Source organism: Mus pahari, chromosome 14, assembly GCF_900095145.1.
Source record: "Mus pahari chromosome 14, PAHARI_EIJ_v1.1, whole genome shotgun sequence".
In the NCBI taxonomy this organism is placed as follows: Eukaryota; Metazoa; Chordata; class Mammalia; order Rodentia; family Muridae; genus Mus; species Mus pahari.
Window position 1 is genome coordinate 27318902 of NC_034603.1, and position 18777 is coordinate 27337678.

General features: G+C 53.2%; 1 protein-coding gene across 1 annotated transcript in view; it reads left to right on the top strand.

Annotated features, from left to right (window-relative positions):
• Positions 1-864: 864 nt before the first annotated feature.
• Positions 865-18777, top strand: part of Wnt9a (Wnt family member 9A) — a 27008-nt gene continuing 9095 nt past the window's right edge. Inside the window, exon 1 of the mRNA XM_021211766.1 lies at positions 865-1039. Within this exon, the coding sequence (XP_021067425.1) occupies positions 945-1039 (95 nt within the window). The 5' untranslated portion in view covers positions 865-944. The remainder of the gene's footprint in view (positions 1040-18777) is intronic.

Consider the following 18777-nt stretch of genomic DNA (forward strand, 5'->3'; position numbering starts at 1 on the left):
GTCAGGGGACTTGTAAGCCTTCTCTTGGGTGCTCTGGGCAACTGTGTTTCTCTGCGTGTTAGATCAGGTTTGACGTCTGACTTAAAGATAATTCCGTCCACGAAGATGAGTCACAGCTCTGGGTTTCACACAAACCTGTCACCATCCTGGCCAGCGGTCCCCTTCATCTTCCACTCTGTTTGGGGTATGAGGTCCCTGGGTGTCAGTGATAGTAGTCCAAAGGTCCCTGAGGACCATATTGTCCCATTCTCGGGTCAAGTCGGCCACAGCACCGGTTCTGCAGAAATGCCTTTTTGGTCTCCCTTGGAGAGGTTGCCTTTCCATTCCTCCAGCTACAGCACCCCAACTTTCAGCAGTGGCTCCCTCTTGGCGACATTCTCCCGCGAGTGGATTCGCGACCCCCGACTCCCCCGTTCTGTATCCGGTGGCTAACGTCGCCCCCAAGCCACCCAGTCACTACCCCCTCAAGCACAGTCGTCCAAGTTCCTCGGCTCTCGGACGTCTTTCCCGGCGGCCAACACCCGGCCCCCAACTGTCAGGAGACACCCCGGAGCTCGCACTTGTGACCTGGCTGCAGACACCTAGCCCCGGGGTCTAACCCTGCTCTGTCTCCCGGTCCCACCCCATCGCTCCTTCTGGCTCCGTTACTCGACCGGGGTTCCCACCGCGCCACGTGCCCAGCCCTCCCTAAGGCGCGCCCCAGGCCTGCCCCGCGAGCCGAGCAGCTCCGCGGCCGCGGCGGCGGCGGCGGCGGGCGCGCAGCTCGGATTTCGGCCCGCCCCCGGCGCCGGCGTGACCCCTCCTCCGGGGCGCGGGCGGGCCGGGCCCAGCTGGCCGGCGCCCCGCCCCGCGGCCGCGGCTGCGGACGCTATAAGAGGGCGGCGGTCGCGGCGCGCCCTGCGCGGAGCCCGGAGCGCGATGGTCAGCCGCCGCGGCGCGGCAAGATGCTGGATGGGTCCCTTCTGGCGCGCTGGCTGGCCGCGGCCTTCGGGCTGACGCTGCTGCTCGCCGCGCTGCGCCCTTCGGCCGCCTACTTCGGGTAGGTGCCCGCGGCGGGCGGCCGCGCGAGGGCGGGCGAGGGCGGCGGGGCCGGACAGGGGCATCGAGCCTGGGGCAGCACTCGCCAGGTGCTCGGCGGGGTACACGGGTGGCTTGGAGTTGTTAGTTGGCAGCGAGCGCGCCTCTCCGTCCGCAGGTCTTTGCCCGCCGTGCGCCCTAGAGGTAGAGGGGCCGGTGTCCCCGACGGGCTTGCGCGGGGCCGCGGTCCACGGTGACTCCCGAGTCGCCGCCGCCGCCTTAGGCCGCGGTGTTCCTGCCAAAAGGCTGGAGCCTCCCTGGCCCCTGCCCACCACCCCCCTTCTCTCCTGGAAAAGTTAATTTAACAACAACAAAAAAACACGTACAAAATCCAGATGTTCCTTGCACTGAGCCCCAAAGGGGAGAAAAAAAAATCCTCCAAGCTGGAGAAATTTATTTTTCTTGCGCTTTTTTCTGGCGCTCGCCCGAGCCTGGCCCCGACCTCGGCCCTCGGGAACACGTCTGGGAGACCTGACCCCGGGGGGTAAACGCCGCCGCTGTCCCGCGGGGTCGCCGCCCACACTCGCCTGTCTATGCGTTAGCAGTTTTGCCGCGTTCTGGGGCGCGTCTCTTCACCTTTGGTTCCTTTCGTCCCTCCCTCTCTACTCGCTTTCCCAGGTCTGGGATGCCTAAACCCAACGATCTTTAGAGGGACACCCACTGCACTTTTGAGTTCTCCAAGGTCCTGGGTGCCACCATGCATGGCAGCGCCCCAGCTTTCTCTGCCCTCCCTGCTTATCACCCCTTCTTTCCCCCTCTGGAAGCCCTGGTTAGCCCCTCGGGTAGCAACCCTGGTCCTGGGTGCTCTGGACTGCGCCTTGGGCCGCCGCCCTTCGCCGGTCACCTGTTCCCTTGCCCCTGGCTGCAGTGGCCGCTCGCAGCGGTGTGGCCGGCAGAGGGCCCCGTTGGTCTAGGAATCTGGCACCCGTCAGGGCAGGGAGAGGCGGCTGGGCTGAGGAGCCCTGCAGGTGTATCCTGTTCTCAAAGAAAATAAAATATTTTCATGGGAAATTTTCCCTTTGTGTTTTTCTTTCTCCTCCTTTCTCCTCTGTCTGTCCATTTCTTCTGGGTTGTCTTCCAGGGTCAGTTCCATGTCTCAGTTCCCAGGGTCTTCCCCACCCTGGCTCCCCTGGTCCAGCCCCTGGGCCTTGGCCTGGCACGCCCCTGCACGCCATCTGTGCAGCCCTAAGCCTCACCCGCGGGCAAGAGGGAGGGCTGAGGATGGCCGTCTGGCCACAGGTCCGTGGTGAGTCACAGCAGCCCATCAGCCAGCTGTGCCTTCCTCTCTTCTGGCCCAGCCAGGCATCTGACACGCCCTGGGCTTGCGTGAGCGGCCACTTTGCTCCTTCGGGGATCTCTGCTGCTGGCCTTGTGGCCCTGGGATCCAGAACCTACAGGTGATGGGGTTAAAATCCTGGCTGCAGTGCCTCTCATCCATCCCTCTCTCTCACCCTCGCTTAGCTGTCTCCGTACTTTGCATCTTGGGAAAGTTCTCTAGCTTGGCGCCTTGTAGGGGTGTTGGAACTCTGGTGTTGGAACTCTGGTTCCGTGGCAGGGTTTAAGTACAGGTCAGCTGGCTCCCAAGCAGATACCGAAGACATCAGTATTGCTATGGCGCGGGTCAACCTCTACTTAGCTCTCTGTCGCAGAGGACCCATTAAGGAAAGCCGACCATGCCTTCGAGCGCTCCTTTCCTGCAGCTGCCCGTTAGACCCACTGTCTGGGCTTGGCGGAAGGACCCCAAAGATGGGCAGAGTAGGTACCTGTTGAACCAAGAATCAGGGGAGGCCAGGGAAGATAGGCTAGTTGATTTGGGTCTCTCTGGAGTTGATTTCTAAGGAGTATGTATATATGTATATACGTATGTATGTATGTATGTGTATGTATGTTGGAGGCACAAGATGTATCCTGGGCTATTCTGTGTCCAGCGTCCCACCCCTTCCCCAGCCAAGGGAGGAGATGAGTCTGGAAATCCTGAAAGGCCTGGCAGGACTGGAGCTGGAGGGGGAGCCTGAGGGTGCGCCTGTGAGAATGTGGTGTGCTCAAGTGTCCCTTCCCAGCCCAACTGGAGAGGGAGTAGGGAGAAGGAGCTGGAATCTGGGGCTCTCCTCTCCCTTCCCCCTCTCCAAAGCTCTGCCTGGCACGGAGGCTCCCAGGCAGGAACACGGCTCCAGTTACAGCCCAGGAACCCAGAGAGGAGAGGCTGGCCCCGGGGAGGGTCACGTGGCTACAGGAGCCCTCCCCACCCCCTCCCAGAGCTGCAACCCAACCCTACAGCTCTGGCTGCCCTTCCCTTCCAGAGGCCTCTGGCCACCCTGCTGCTGGACCCCTCTAGGCTGGCCACCAGCCATGGGGAAGGGGCTCTGCTCTCTTCCCTTGGCTCAGCTTTTTCATCCCAATCCCTTCGGCAGATCAGCAGGTGGCAATTCCATTAGTTTCTCTCAGAGCTGCTGCCTGCTCCACGCCTGTGTTCCTGGGGCCAGCCGGAGGTCACACGTGTGGGTTGGGGGACAGAGACACAGACCCTCCCGGGGGCTTCCCTCGACCCCTGCCCCTCCCCCCTGGGAATTGGCGGGTAAGAGGATTGCTGTGGGCGGCAGTCCTCTGAACAGGCCTGGGACTCTGTTTCCCTGCTAGGTCGCAGAGGCCCCAGACTGAGTGGAGGTAGGGGTCAAGAACCTGCAGCAGTGAGTTAGCTCTCCAGCAAGGGCCTTTGGGAACTTGCCGGGCTTTCACCTTGTTTTGTTTGTTGAAACTAGGAAGGCGCATTGTAAACCTCAAGGCTGGCTGGCTTTCATTCCTCTGTTTCGGCCATATGCATCCAGTTTCTCCCAGGGAATGCCTGTGTGTCCGCTTCTGAAAGGCACCATAGACACTTGGGACTACTATGGGCTGTTTGGGCCTGAGTGGTATCAGAGCTTACCAAAGCCCTCTCTTTTTTTATTATTTAATATAACTCCCATCCCGAGAAACTCCCCAGCTCTGCGGTTTGGGGGTATATTCACAAAACTGTCAGCCATCACCACTGTCTAATTCCAGAACATTTTCCTCACCCCAGAAACCTCATACCCACTCAGCAGTCACTCCCCGCTCCCCTCCTTCCAGCCCCTGGCAACCACTAATCTTCCTGTCTCCATGGATTTTCCTATTCTGGACTCCTCGTAGAAATGGGACCATACGCTCTGTGGGCTTTTGTGTCTGGCTTTCATTCTGTGTCACGTTTTTGGAGGCTCATCCATGTTGAAGCGTGAATCAGGGTTTCACTCCTTTTTATGATCAAATTGATTACACAACAGTCTTTTTCTTTTTTCTTTTTAAACCCTGTTTGTCAGTTGATGGCTATTTGGGTCGCATCCACCATTTGGTTATTTCTAGTAATGTTGCTGGGAATGTCAGCGCTCTCTCTCTCTCTCTCTCTCTCGCTCTCTCTCTCTCTCTCTCTCTCTTTCTCTCACACACATATCTGTGTTTTGGTTTTGGGATATTCACTGCAGGGAGGGGGGGTCCTATCTAGATGTGGAATTGCTAGGTTCCCCAGACAATTCTACTTTACACTTCTTGAGGAACTGCCAAAAGGTTTTCCCAAGTAGTTGCAATATTTTATATCCCTCCCATAAATGTACAGGGGTCCAGTTTCCCCATGTTCTCGCGGAGCACATTCTGGGTTTTGTCATTGTTGTTTTTACTTCTAGCCATCCTAGTGGGGTTGATGGCTGGTGACATTGTCTCTTGCACTCTGCTTGGTTGGTTGTGTGTGTGTGTGTGTGTGTGTGTGTGTGTGTGTGTGTTTTGTTTTCTTTGAGACCGGGTCTCTTCATTAGGTAGCCCTGGCTATCCTAGAGTTCACTATGTAAACCAAGTTGGCTTTCAACTCAGAGATCTGCCTGTCTCTATCTCTGGAGAGCTGAGATGGAGGGGATTAAAGACTGTGGCTTTCCGCAGGCTCCTTTGACCACTTGCAAGCCTCCTTTGGAGAACTGTCTGCTCAGTTCTTTTGCTCTTTTCAGAGTTGGGTTATTTGTGTTGTTGTTGTTGTTGTTGTTGTTGTTGTTGTTGTGGTGTGATAATTTTTTTTACATATTCTGGACCTCTCCTGGACAGAGAAGTTTTATCTCTTGACTGGAGCACAAATGGAGTCTTTTATCACTACGTACAGAGGTGGTGGCAACCCTTAGGTGCCTTTCTTGGGCCTGCCCCAGCCTTGGTATAAGAGTGGAGGGGGCATCCTTTATTTATGAGAACGCTCTATGAGGTTCAGGTCTGGGTATTCAAAAAAAAAAAAAAAAAATGAGAAGAGGAAGATTTCCCTCAGGTCAAAAGGTCAGGAGGCTGTCCCATTCTTCATTCTTACCAGGGTAAGATGGATGGCAATACCTGCGGCCATTGGCCCAGGCCTGACAGCTGTTTGGACAAGGGGCATCTAGGTAGCTCCTAGAGGAGTCAGAGAAGCCTGGGGAGGGTCTCAGGCAGAAGGCTGGGTCTGAGAGTGCAGACTCTCCAAGCTGTACAGAGCCTTCACAGTATGTGTAGGGGTGGAGAGGAGGTTTCAGAGAAGTCAGGGGTCTGGGGCTAGCCCTGAGCTAACTAGGCAGAGATTGGACAGTCTTGACTGGAAGGTTGGGTCTAGGTTAGGAGTCACAGCTGTAACTGGGGACAGGTATATCCGCAGAACTGCTAAGCTCACAACACCCTGGGGGTGCTCACATGTCAGTGTGGCACCCAGGTAGTGGGGCTTTTCGGAGCAGAAGTGGGAATAGACAGGCTTGCCTTGGCAGCCTCTGCCAAGAGGCTTTGTGGATGAGACCTTTTGGCAGAGGATTGGGGGAAATCAAGAGGTGGGTGAAGGGAGGAGAGCTCCCTGGGGCCTATAGAGGTGGGGTCTGCATTCCTCTGCAGCCAGCTGCAGCTGGAGGGGCCTGGTAGGCTGTGCGGCAGGCAGGTGTGGTGTGGGCAAATTCACCCTCACTCTGAATTAGCAATCCCTTAGATCCTCAGCTCCGGCTACCCTTGAGTCTGCATCTGCAAGTTCCTAAATTGGGTGGGGGGTTGCTTTGCCTTGGATCCCAGCACAAGCCAAGCCCAGCCCCCCACCCCCACCCCCACCCCCCAGACTAGGATGCACAGTGTTCATCATGCTGCCTGAAGGGAATGGGGCATGGTGATCAGCAGGAGTGTGGTGGGATTTAAGGTGAGGCCAGCCTGGGCCACCTGGCCCCCCTCAGCTGTGTGAGCAGATGTCCTGCTCAGAGCCGACAGCCGTCTGGACGGGGAGACAGCTGGCCTAATCTTGCTCCTGTCCTTGCCATACCCTGAGCCTCCTGCCTTTGAGGCTCTGGTGCCTGTAGGACCTGGTAGGTGACGGGCAGCATCTAGGTGGCCTTAAGGCACCAGGCACCTTCTGCCCGTGCCTTTGCCTCCCTGCCAACTCCCAGGTTTGACCATCGTGGGTAAGGTGTGCAGGTAATTTGTACCCTAGGAAAGAATGCACAAGGATAGATTCCTCCCGGGGAGGCCCTGAACCCCGGAGGGTGATGAGCTGATAAGGGTTTGTCAGAGGGGGGCAGCCAGGCCCGCCTGGCTCCTTGCTGGAAAGTTGACACCTGTTGACTGGCTTCCCGCACTTGCCCTCTTGAGTCCAGCCTGCCGGGCACCCGCTGCCTTTGTGTATTGTACCGTGTGGCGGGTGCCCTGCTGGTGCCCGGCTGGCTGCAGCAGCCTCTGGACAAGGCACAGTTGTCTCTGTAGTCAGGGAAGCCTCTGGCATGAACCCTGGATGCCTGTGGGTGAAGCCAGGCCCCCTGAAGCACATAAGCAGACTGTTTGGGGGGAAGTTGGGGTGGAAGCAGCATTTGCTTGGCCTGTTGCCTGCTCCGTGAAGCTCCCATACAGCCCAGGTGTGTCAATCTTTGTCTAATAACACTGTGGCATACAGGAGGGTCTCCTAAGAGTCCTCTCTGAGCTGCACATTGCGCCCCCTAGTTGAATACCACTATCAGCCTACAGCCAAGTGGCTCTGTTCCCCTGGGGGGGGGGTGTCTGTATTGCTCATTGATCTCATAATCTAACCTGGTCCACTACTCTGACTGGAGCTGACTGGAGTCCTGACTTCACCTACTAGATGTGGCTCAGAAGAGGTGTGGCTGCCTGCTCCAAGCTTGTGGCTCCCCAGCTGACATACACCCCACCTTCTGGCATGCCTGAGATCGTTATGAGGGAGGGGCCTGTGCACTCAGATGAACACTCACAGGCAGCCATGCAGTGTGAGCCCCCAGGGAGAGTAAATCTGAAAGCGCACCTATGGCTAACGGCCCTGGTGGCAGGTGTCTGGGGACAGACTCACCATACACGCCGATCTGGGTGGTTCCAGACTGCCCTGCCCCCGTGACCCACAGGCCTGGCCCCTCTGGCAAGGTCCCTGCTGGCCCTACGCCCCTACCCACAGGAGGAAACCCAGCTGCCCAGCTGGCAGCCTCAGCACCTTGGGCCAGGCAGCCGGAGGAGGCGATGGAAAAGGCAAACCACAAGCTGCGTTTGTTTTTCATCGCAATACCTGAGGTCGGAGCAGCCAGGGGAAGTGGGCAGGAGGTCTGGCCCAGGGCGAGATGCTCTCTGGAAGCTTCTAGAGCCTGAGGACATTGGGACCATCTGTATCCTGGCAGATGGGGGATATGGAGCTGGGAGCCCTCTAGTCATGAAGTCTTTCAAAGCCCCAACACACAGCTGAGCAGCTAGAGGTACAATCCTCTAGGGAGGACTACTGTGTGGGGTCATGCTGGTGGCTGCAGAGGGTCCCACGGCTCTGCCTGCTTCCAGTGTCAGTGATCCATGGGTGACCTTATGTGAAGGCTGGTGCTGGACATGGGTGGCTGGGTTCCCATCATCTTCCCAGAGGGTCAGGGCAGCACTGTGGCATCACTACAAGCTTGCCTGTGATGGATGGGGCCTGCTGGACAGCACCTCGGATCCTGAGGCAGAAACTGGATGGTCCTTGTCTCTCCAGCAGTCCCCAGGAGCCTGGCTCCTCCAAGGCAGTGGGCAGTGAGGGAGGAAGGCTGGGTGGCTGCCCATTTGCAGCCTTTGACCAGTGTCTCTGTGGAAAACATCCCTGGCTTTACCCCGGGCATGTTGCCACCCCCAGGGACATGGCCGTACCGGGGCTGGGAGCTGGACTGCAGGAGGACGGAGGGTTAATCTCAGTTCCGTCTCTCAGTCCTGGAATTTGTTTTGATTTTGTTTCACACACAGAAATTAAATGCTGTCTGGCGGAGCCGAGGTTTCCTCTGCTGGGCGCTGCGGCTTCTGGAACTGCACCCTTGGCTCCCTCCACCCTGGCCCAGGGGAGAGCTGGTTCCCTGGCAGGGTGGCCCAGGGGGTGGCCTAGCTTGTTGGTGGGATGGAGGACTGTAAGATCAACTCTGGGGGCTTGCTGTTAGAAGGGCTGACTTATCTGCCTGCCCTGTGTCTGTGAGTAGCTCAGGCTGAAGGATCGGGGTACACTTCCATCTTAAGCTGTCCCCAGCTCTTGATTACCTTACCTGGCTGGTGCTCCAGGGATCCACTTGGACTTGGGTCCCTAAGGAGTCACAGCTTCGGGTTGTCCAGGACGGAGGAACAGTCACCAGCGTTGATTTTTTCCAATGGGCTGGAAGGGTGTCTGCTAGTCTCCTGCAGGTCAGTGGGGGGAGGGTCTTGGTAGGCCACCTCCCAGCATCCTAGGGGGTCAGCGCTGAGCACTCAGAGGATCAGCCTTGTGGTTCTCCCGCGAGTCCTCTCCTGCTCCGTCCTCCCACGAGTCCTCTCCTGCTCCTGCTTTGCAGGTTGGGATGGCAGCTTTCTCACATGTGGCCTACCATGGTACCAACTTTCTCCTTTCCAGCTGGTCTTACATCTTCCGACGTGGCTGCACCTTGAATGATGGAGAAGGTGTGAGAGCTAGCTTGGGATGCTTCGGTTACTGGTGATGTGTGGGCGTTCCCTGGAGATGATGTTGGGCTTCGTGACAAGGGAGCAAACTTAAGTCAGGCCTGCTCTTGGGCTGGGTTGGGGGTTGCTGTTGGATCCTGGCCTTATCTGGCTTCTAGACTATATACTCTTAGCCATGTCACCTTAGCTCTGTCCTCTAGAGCCCTGCCTATGTCTGGAACAAAAACACCCACCAATCCATCAGAATGAGAACACCTGTCAGTCCAAGGACCCCAATTCCAGTGACAGGGTCCTATGTCCTCTTGTTGAAAACAGTTGAAGTCAGATTTGTATGTATGTACATGTACAGACATGTGTCTATGTGAATGCATTTGTCCTGCATGTGTCTTGGGATTAGTGTGAATGCACCTGTGTGCATGTTTCTGTGGCCTGTGTACACAGGTGTGTATGCACATTACATGTGCATGTGAATGGCGAACTTTGAGACTGCCGAAGGCCAGTAAGGTGAAGCCCATAAAGATAGACCCATAGAGGTAGCAAGGAGACAGCTTGACTTGGAGCCGCTCACAGGGGAAAAGACAGCAGAGGCCAGGGCCTGCTACAGCAGGGACCACTCGGCTGAGACTTCTCCACAACCATTAGAGCCCAAGAGCTTGCAGGACGCCCACCAGATGGTAGCCTGAGTCTCCATCACAGTCCAGGGTCTAGCCTTGGATTTCAGACTATTATGGCCACAGTAGCCTGACGACCCCACATGGGAACAATTTCTGTGGGTTGCTTCAGAGGACTGCTATTGTTGTACAGGTGACTACATACTAGCATGTATGTAAACAGCAATAATTTGTTCTTTGTCAATTCTGGAGACTCAAAGTCTGAATCCAATGTGTTGGGTCTTGCTGAAGTCTCCTTTTGTATGGAGTGTCTGTGTGCACGTACATACATGGATGTATGTATGCATGGGAATATGTATGTAGAGGCCAGATGTTAACACCATTGTCTTGCTGAACCTGAAGCTCACCAGTTCAGCTAGAATGGCTGTCCATTAAAACCCAGGGCTCTACCTATTTCTGCCCCACCCCCTCAGCACTGGCACTGCAGATGTCCACCACCATGCCAGGACTTTCTGTGGGTGCTAGAGATCTGAACTTAGGTCCTCATGCTTATACAATAAGCCTTTGACCCACTGAGCCATTTCTCCAGCCTCTCCTCGCATACTTTCTTACAAGGATACCCTCTGCTGGCTTTAGGAGCCTGAACTTAAGGACTCTGACCTTCGTCATACCTGCAAAGATTCCAAATGACTCCTTGAGGCTCTGGACAGATGTCCAACTTGTGAGGTCACCATTTGCCTACCTCCATCTTTTATACCTTATTTCAACTTGTTCATGTCAAAGACAGCAACCAGCACACAGTCAGGGGCAACCAGGCATGCATGGGAAAGCAGCCACAGACACACCAGGCTCTAGAGCTCCACAGCGCTCGATGCGCTTAAAGTCGGGGCGGGGGGATCCCGATGAAAGCAGATAGGCTAGGAATCTCTGTACAGAGAGAACCCACAAAAAAACTGACCCAGCAGTTTGGAAACACCAAGCAACCAGGGGGGAAGAGGGCCAGTGACAGATGGATTGAGAAGCAGATTCAAAACAGCTGAAGAGAATTAGCACAGTGGGAGCCGGTCAGAAGAAATTACCCAGAGCTGGTGGAGAGGCAGACAGATGTGGGACAGGGGAGCTGCCTCCCTACTGGGAAGGTCCAGAGAAGGGGAGGGAGCTGGACAGGGCCGATGCTCCAGAGGGCAAGTACTTTCCAACATAAAACTAGGTGGAAGATTCAAGAAACAGTGAATGGATACAACTCAAACAGAATAAGAGTGATTTTCATAGGAATGTATTCATGGCTCATCTGTGAGTACTGAAGACAGTTGTGAGAGGAGCCAGAGAGAATAGGACCCAGATGACATGATGTTCCTGAGAGCCAAGGGGCTGAGACTCACTTTGGCAGCAGAGCCACCCATCCCTAGAAGTACAGAGAGAGTGGCCTCTGAGGAGTGACAGGTGAGACAGTGCCGACTGTAACAGGATGTTTCCTTGGCCCTGAGCTGGACCTAAAGTACATCATAGCATATCATTGGTGGCAAGAGTGTGAACAGGTGACCTACGCACGGGACTTGGGTGAGTGACAACCTCCTGTCAAGGAGATCCAAAAGTAAGGTGGGTATTAACTACTAAAGTGTAAATGAGCAGAGGGGAAATGTGGGGAAATCCCTAAAATGAAACAAACAAACAAAAGGTTTAAAATGGACAGGTGTGGATAAACAAGAGCAGCGAGCCAAGACCCTTGAGACCTTATAGGGTCAGGACTTCATGGTAAGGCTGAGCTGTGGTCCTGTGCAGTGTGATGAAGGCTCCTGGTGACATAGCCACCAAAACATGAGGATGAGGGGGCTGAGAGCGTGAGAGAAAAACATACCAACATAGGCACGGGTGGTGGGGGACACTCAGGAGACAGAGGGGGTCTCAGGAGACAGTGGGGACCTCAGGAGACAATGGGGGTCTCAGGAGACAGTGGGGACCTCAGGAGACAGCAGGGACCTCAGGAGACAGTGGGGGAGCAACAGAGGATCTCAGGAGACAGTGGGGACCTCAGGAGACAGTGGGGGAACAGCAGGGGATCTCAGGAGACAGTCAGTGGGGGAATCTTAGGAGACATGAGGGACCTCAGAAAACAGTGGGGGGCCTCAGGAGACAGTGGGGGTCTCAGGAGACTGTGGGGACTTCAGGAGACAGGACTGGGTTTTACCCGAGTTCAGCCTTGTGGTAAGGTTGGAAATCGGATTCAGTGTGAGACCCGAGACTGACTAGGGCTCTGTGTAGTTTTCTGAAGCAATAATGGGCTTTATAGGATGAACTCAGTCTAAGACTTGGGATCTGCTTTGATTTCCTCAGAGTCTGTCTGGTGAGCTAAAGCGGTGACTCGGACTCTGGGCACGGACCTTCTGGGGCTGTGATTCTGGCTCTGTGTTGATCTGTGGTGCTGTGTTTCAGTCTGTCTGTGATAATTCGAGGCCATGGCTTGGGCACTGTGTTAGATTTCAGTGCCATAACTTGTTTCATGAGGCTCTCTGAGGCTATGCCTGGAGCGCTCTATGATCTCGTGAGGCTGCGATTCAGGCTTTGTGTCTGTGACTTGGGCTCCGTGTTGCTTTCCGGGGCCGGGGCTGGAGCTGCAGGTTAGCAGTGACAGGAGCGATGACAGTTGCTTAATTCTGAGGTGGAGCGAGGTTCAGAAGCACTGAGCAGTACCCCAACAGCAGGAGTAAAAGTTGTTAAAGCCAAATACAAAGATGGTCACAGGAAGGCCATTGACAGAGACAGTGTCACTTACCTAAGGCCAGTGTGCTGCAGAGGTGGGCAGCTCACCTCGATGAAGGGCCAGAAAAACTCAGAAACCCTGCCTGAGGATGTAAGGTAGGGCGGACTCCCTTGGAGAACATCCTGACCATTTCTGGAAGGTCCCTGGCCCAACAATTCTATCCCAAGGACACACCCACAAGAACCAAAACAGGGCCACATGATCTCTGAAGAGCAGAACAATCCAAGTGCCCATCCATCAGTGAGTAAACAAGCAAGAGGGCCTTCCACACAAGGGAATGTTTCCAACTAAAGAAAACAGCTCAGTATTCTTTAGCATGGAAGAGCCAAGAGTGTGACTTAGTGAAATGAACCAGGCACAAAGGGCTGCCCTCGCCTGGCTCCACTCAGACAGAGGAAGTGGCTCCGTTGGTCAAGGGCTTGTTATGTAAGCACAGGGGCCTGGATCCCCTAGGATCCACGTCAAAATACAGGCATGATGTATACATGTCACCCTAGGGTTGAGGATGCAGAGATTCTCTGAGGCTTCCTAGCCAGGCAGCTTACCCTCATTGGCAAGCTCTCGATTCCGTGGGAGGCCCTGTCTGAAAAAATAAGGAGGAGGGCTGGCAAGAGGGCTCATCAGGTAAAGGTGCTTGCTGCCAAACCTGGTGGCCTGAGTTTGATCCCTAAGACCCACATAGTGAAGGGAAAAAAGTTGACTTCTGCAAGTCACAGATATGCACCATGGCACAAAAATATGCCCCCCACACACATTTAAAATTTTACTTATTTTTATGTGTATTAGTGTTTTGTCTGCATGTATATATATATATATATATATATGTGTACCACATACATAAAGTTCCTATGAAGGCCAGAAGAGAATGTCAAATCCCATGAAACTGGAGTTAACAGACAGTTGGGAGCCGCCATGATCACTGCTGAGAATCAGTTCCCTGGCCCAGCAGTTCTGTCCCAGGGACATATCCACAGGAATCAAAACAGGTCCTGGGTTATGTATAAAAACAATAAGTGCTTTTAACAACTGAGCCATCTCTCCAGTCACTAAATAAATATGGATTCTTCTTTTTTCAAAATCTAAGGTGGAGAGGAGTTACAGAAAATACAGTGTTGACCCCTGGCCTCCATCCATGGACAGTTTTGTACATGAACCTGCACACATACGTGCACACATATGCACACACACATTTATTTGTATATGAAATAATACCCTGAGTTGATAGATAAATCCATCTAGCCAGGAAGTAAAGTGATTTGTTACTGTTAAGTTGTCAGCGGTAAGGTAGAGGGGCTTTTGTTTGTTTTTGTCTTTTGAATGGTTTGGATAGTATTTTATTTTATTGTTTTGTTTTGTTTTGTTTTTGAGCCAGGGTTCTGTGTAGCCCTGTCTTTCCTGGAACTAGATCTATAGACCAGGCTAATCTTAAACTCAGAGATCTTCCTGCCTCCATCTCCTGAATGCTGGAATTAAAGGTGTACACCACTGTATCCAGCTATAGGGAAAGTCCTAAATTTGATCCTGATGATTGATATACCTGTGAATAATACATCAATAGTCTTTAAATGTTGGGGCTTTATGGTAGGTGGTTTAATTCCCAGTAAGAGAGCTGGAAGTGACAAGAGGTGGCAGAGTCGAGTGGAGCTGTCCCAAAGGGTTGGTTCCTGATGATCTTAAATCCTTCCATCTGATGTTAGCTCTTCAGGGAAGATCAGAAGGTTTTCTGAGAACCAAGACTCAACTGGAAGAACATGGAGGAGAAAGGCACACGGATGAAAGAAAACCCCAGGCAGAGTCTAGCCAGAGGTAGCCTCTCGCTCTGAAGTCCGCTCTCTATGCTTTGCTCAGAATCACAGCAGAGGATTTGTCAAAGCTGGGTGTTTCCAAGCCTCCCTTTACAGATAGAGGGGGATGCTCACTCTCGCAGAGAGGCAAGCAACATTTAATTATGCGTGGCTTCCATGTATAAGCCTGAAGGAAAGTCAGAGAGAGATGTCCCACCCTGTCCAGTGTGTCCGGGTCTCACCATGAATGGTATGATGTCAAGATGTTGAAGAGTGACAGAGATGCCCAGCTCAGCCTCATATATACTGGGAAGGTGCTCGCTGCCCCTGGCTTCGCCCTCATGATGTAGTTCAGAGTCTGGGCAAATGTGTGGACACTGGTCCCTGCCCTTGCCTCCCTGTTCTCTTTTGTCTTTTGGGGCCATCCTTGTGCCAGACTGGCTACATCTGGATGACAGACTTGTGATGTTGACTTGACTGCCTTGCCGTCGGCCATTAGGGGGCATGGCTGTGTGTTCGCACTGGCTGCTAAAACAGCCCAGTTAGCCAAAGACCACCGTGATGTGGGCTGGGGCAGTCGAGACGGTGGAGTGCAGGATACAGTCAGCTGAGGCGGTAACACTGTGCTGAGGGCTCTCCCTGCTCTGTGGAAGCAAAGCGGGGGAAATGGCATCAAGGTGGAAAAGCCATTCTGGCATAGTTGGTGAGAGCATAAAATAGGCCATTCCTCAGGAAATTAAAAATAGAACTAGCTATGTGTCTCTGGGTGTATCAAAGGTGACCTCAGTGTATTCCAGCGCCTGCATTCCACCTGCTGTATGAGGATGGGCACCGTCAAGCTCTGCTCTAAGCTGGCATCACTGGCTGTGCGCAGCCGGCTCCCAGGGTTGTTATGGTCACCGAGATGGTCACTGTGCAGTAGATAGGCCTCTTGAGCCGCCTCCCCCGGTTTCATTGAGATTTTGTATCTTTTTACCAGCCACCTCCCAGGATACCTGGTAACCTCTGCCCACTACTTCCGAGTTGAGCTCTCTCGCCTTGCTCTTATGGGTGTGCTTGTCTTTCTGTGTCCAACTCACTTCACTTAGAATAATGGTCTTCAGTTCCTCATGAATTACCATAAATGACATGGTCTCCTCCGTGACGTGGGTGTGCTTTGCTTTCATTATCTACATATAAGTTGCTGGACACCAAGGATGCTTCCATTTCTCTGTTCTTGTGACAGTGCCGAACACAGAGATGCAGGGGTCTCTGACAGAGTGACTTCATTTCTATCAGAGTCGCGTCCGGGAGGAGGGTAGCTGGAGTGGTGGTTTGAGTGAGAATAGGCTCATGTGTCCGGATACCCAGTCCCCAGTTGGTGGAACTGTTTGGGAAGGATTAGGAGGCGTGGCCTTGTTGGAGGAGGTGTGTCACTGGGGGCAGTCTTTGGGGCTTCAGAACTTCATGCCCTTTCCAGTTAGCTCTCTGTCTTGTTTCATGGTTGTATCTCAAGATGAAAGCTCTCAGCTACTGCTCCAACACCATGCCTGCCTGCCTTCCTGCTGCTATGCTCCCTGCCATGATGATCATGGAGTCACTCTCTGGAACTGTGAACCCCCAATAAACTCTTCTGTAAATTGCCTTGATCATGGTATCTTATAAGAAGAAGAACGTGACTAAGTCAGTGAGTGGATCATGATAGTTCTGGTTTTGTTTTTGTTTTAGAAACCTTCCTTTCACAATGGCCATACTAATTTCTATCCCTTCCAGTGGTGATCAGAGCTCCCCATGCTGTGGGGAGGTGATACCCGATTAAGGTTTTGATTGGCGTTTCCCTGATGATGTGGGGCTAGGGTTGTTTTCCTTGTGTGCATGTCTGTTTTAGAGTTATCGCTCTAGGTTCCTTGGTTAGTTTTGTTTGATTGATTGATTTTTATTTTATGTGTACTGGTGTTTTGCCTGCAAGGACGTGCCCACAGAGGCCAGAAGAGAGCGTTGTACCCCTTGAGATGAGCTGCAGACGACTGCAGGCCGCCATGTGAGTGCTGGGAATTGAACCTAGGTCCTCTGGAAGAGCAGTGTGCTTTAATCACTGAGCCTGCCCCGATGTCTGATTTTCAAGCGGTTATTTCTGGTTGCCGAATTAGATGCTAGCTCCTGCTCAGGGTAGAGTGTGTTTCTTCCTCTGCAGTGTCTCTTTCCTGTTGATTGCTCCCTCGCACTGCAGACGCATCTTACCTTGTTTCCTGTCTTCCATTCGGTGTGCTGTTAGGGTCACATGAAAACAACAACAAACAAAACTACCAAGTTCAGTGCCCCCCCCCCCCGTATTTTAGTAGTTTTAGGGTTAGTATTTAGGTGATTGTAATCTACTCTTTGTTTGTTGCTACTGCTTTTAAATTTATTTTATTTTTTATGTGTTTTATCTGCACGTATGTATGTATATCAAACATGTTATCTGGTGCCCATGGAGGTCAGAAGAAGGTGTCAGGTCCCCTGCAATTATGGATGCTTGTGAACTACCATATGCAGTCTAGGAATTGAATTTCAGTCCCCTGCAAGAGCAACAAGTGTTCTAAGCCACTGAACTATCTCTTTTAAGGCAGTCCTCGTGTTTCTTGGACTGTCCTCAGTCTTAATATGTAGCCAAGAGTGAGCTTGAGTTCTAACCCTCCTGCCTCTACCTCCCAAATGCAGGAATTACAGGTGTGTGCCATCATGCCTGGTTTATAGAACTAAGGTTTTGTGCATGACAAGCAGACACTCTGTCAGCTGATCTGCATCCCCAGCCCGTTAAACCACTGTAATATTGGTGTGTGTGTGTGTGTGTGTGTGTGTGTGTGTGTGTACACTCGCATGTGTACCTGAGTGCCTGCCTGCCTGTGTGTCTGTCTGTCTGTGTATGATGAGGGGCCTGTGTGTAGATAGATTGATATGTGATTGAGTTATGGGCTTTGGTGGCCCAGAAGACCATGTAGAGTTGCATGAGGCCTGGAAAGATGTGTGTGCCCAGCTGGGTGGCTGTACTGAGCTGTGCAGCTGGCTCTGTCTGCCATGTCAGGCCAGACACCACCAGGGCTGGGCGGCAGCTGCATTGAGCCTGGCAGCAGGTGCTCTGTGGGTGGCAGGCAGCTGGTCCGGTGGACAAGGCCTATGCCAGGACAGGACAGGACACAGGGGATGCTGTCTGGGCTTCAGGGCCACAACCTCTGGGTGGAGGAGAGTCATATAGGCCGGCACTTGCCTTGTGTCTGTGGAGAAGCCATCTCTGCCCAGGGATGTACACACAGCTGTGTGGAAAAGACTGTGTTTCCCTTCCCCAGGTGGCCCGTCCTGGGTGTTTCCCTGTCTTCAAGCCTGTCTGCAGGCTGCTGGGCATGCCATCTGTGGGCTTTATGTTGGCACAGGTCACAGTGGATCAGACACATCCAGCCATTTCTTACTTCTTTCTCAAACACTCACTTGCACTGCATTCTGCCATCACCTGTGAAGACCATGTGATATAGTTGCCCCTTGACTTATGGTTATGACCTGAGAAACCTGTGACATATCATAAGCCATAATGTACAGAACATGCAGCTCAGACCAGCCCACTGCACACACTCAGAAGCCTGGTTTACTGGGGCAGAATCAGCACCAAGCCTGTTCCATCATAAGCTGAGTGCCTATGTCACTTCTGAGCATCTCTGAGGATCCTGGGGCCAGCTGCAAGGAACTTCCTGCTGCACAGTGCCAACACAGGAAAGGGCAGAAAGCAAGTCCCCAGTACTGTCTCTCCTGGATTCCTGTCACTTTCGCGTCATTGTCAAGTCAAACGCTTGTAAACAGGGACCTCGCCTTAGGGCTACTGTTGCTGTGGTGGAACACCATGTCCAAAGCTGCTTGGAGGAGAGAGGGTTTATTAGGCCTGTACTTCCTCCTCACTGTGCATCGAGAAGTCAGGGCAGGAACTCAAACAGGGAAGGCAGCTTGAGGCCGGAGCTGACGCAGGGGCGGTGAAGCGGTGCTGCTTCCTGGCTTGCCCCTCATGGCTTGCTCAGCCTGCTTTCTTAGAGAACCCAGGTCCACCAGCCGAGGGATGGCCCGACCCACAGTGGGCTGGGCCCTCCCATATCAATCACTAAGAAAATGTCCTACAGATTTGCCTGTAGCTGATCTTCTGGAGGCATTTCCTCCATTGGGGTTCCCTCCCCTCTAGTGACCCTACCCTGTGTCAGGTTGAGGTAAAATTAGCACAAACCTTCTGTGCCTCAAACTTTTCTCCTCTCGCCTCCTTTCTTGTTCTCCCCTCTTCCCCTTCTTTCTTTCTTCTTTTCTGACTGGGTCTTGCTTGCTCTTTAGCCTAGGATGGCACTGAACTCATAATTCTCTTTCTTCGGTCTCCCGAGTGGCTGTGATAACAGCCCTGTGCCATTACATGTGAGCTTTCTTTTTGGTTAAGATGGACAGTTGGGTTGCTCGTTTTGTTTTGTTTGAGACAGGGTTTCTCTGTATAGTCCTGGAACTCGTTCTGTAGACCAGGCTGGCCTCAAACTCACAGAGATGCCTCTGCCTCCCCAGTGCTGGGAGCCACCACCCAGTTATTTTCTTTATTTTTTAAACTGATTTCATATATGTGTGTGTGTGTGTGTGTGTGTGT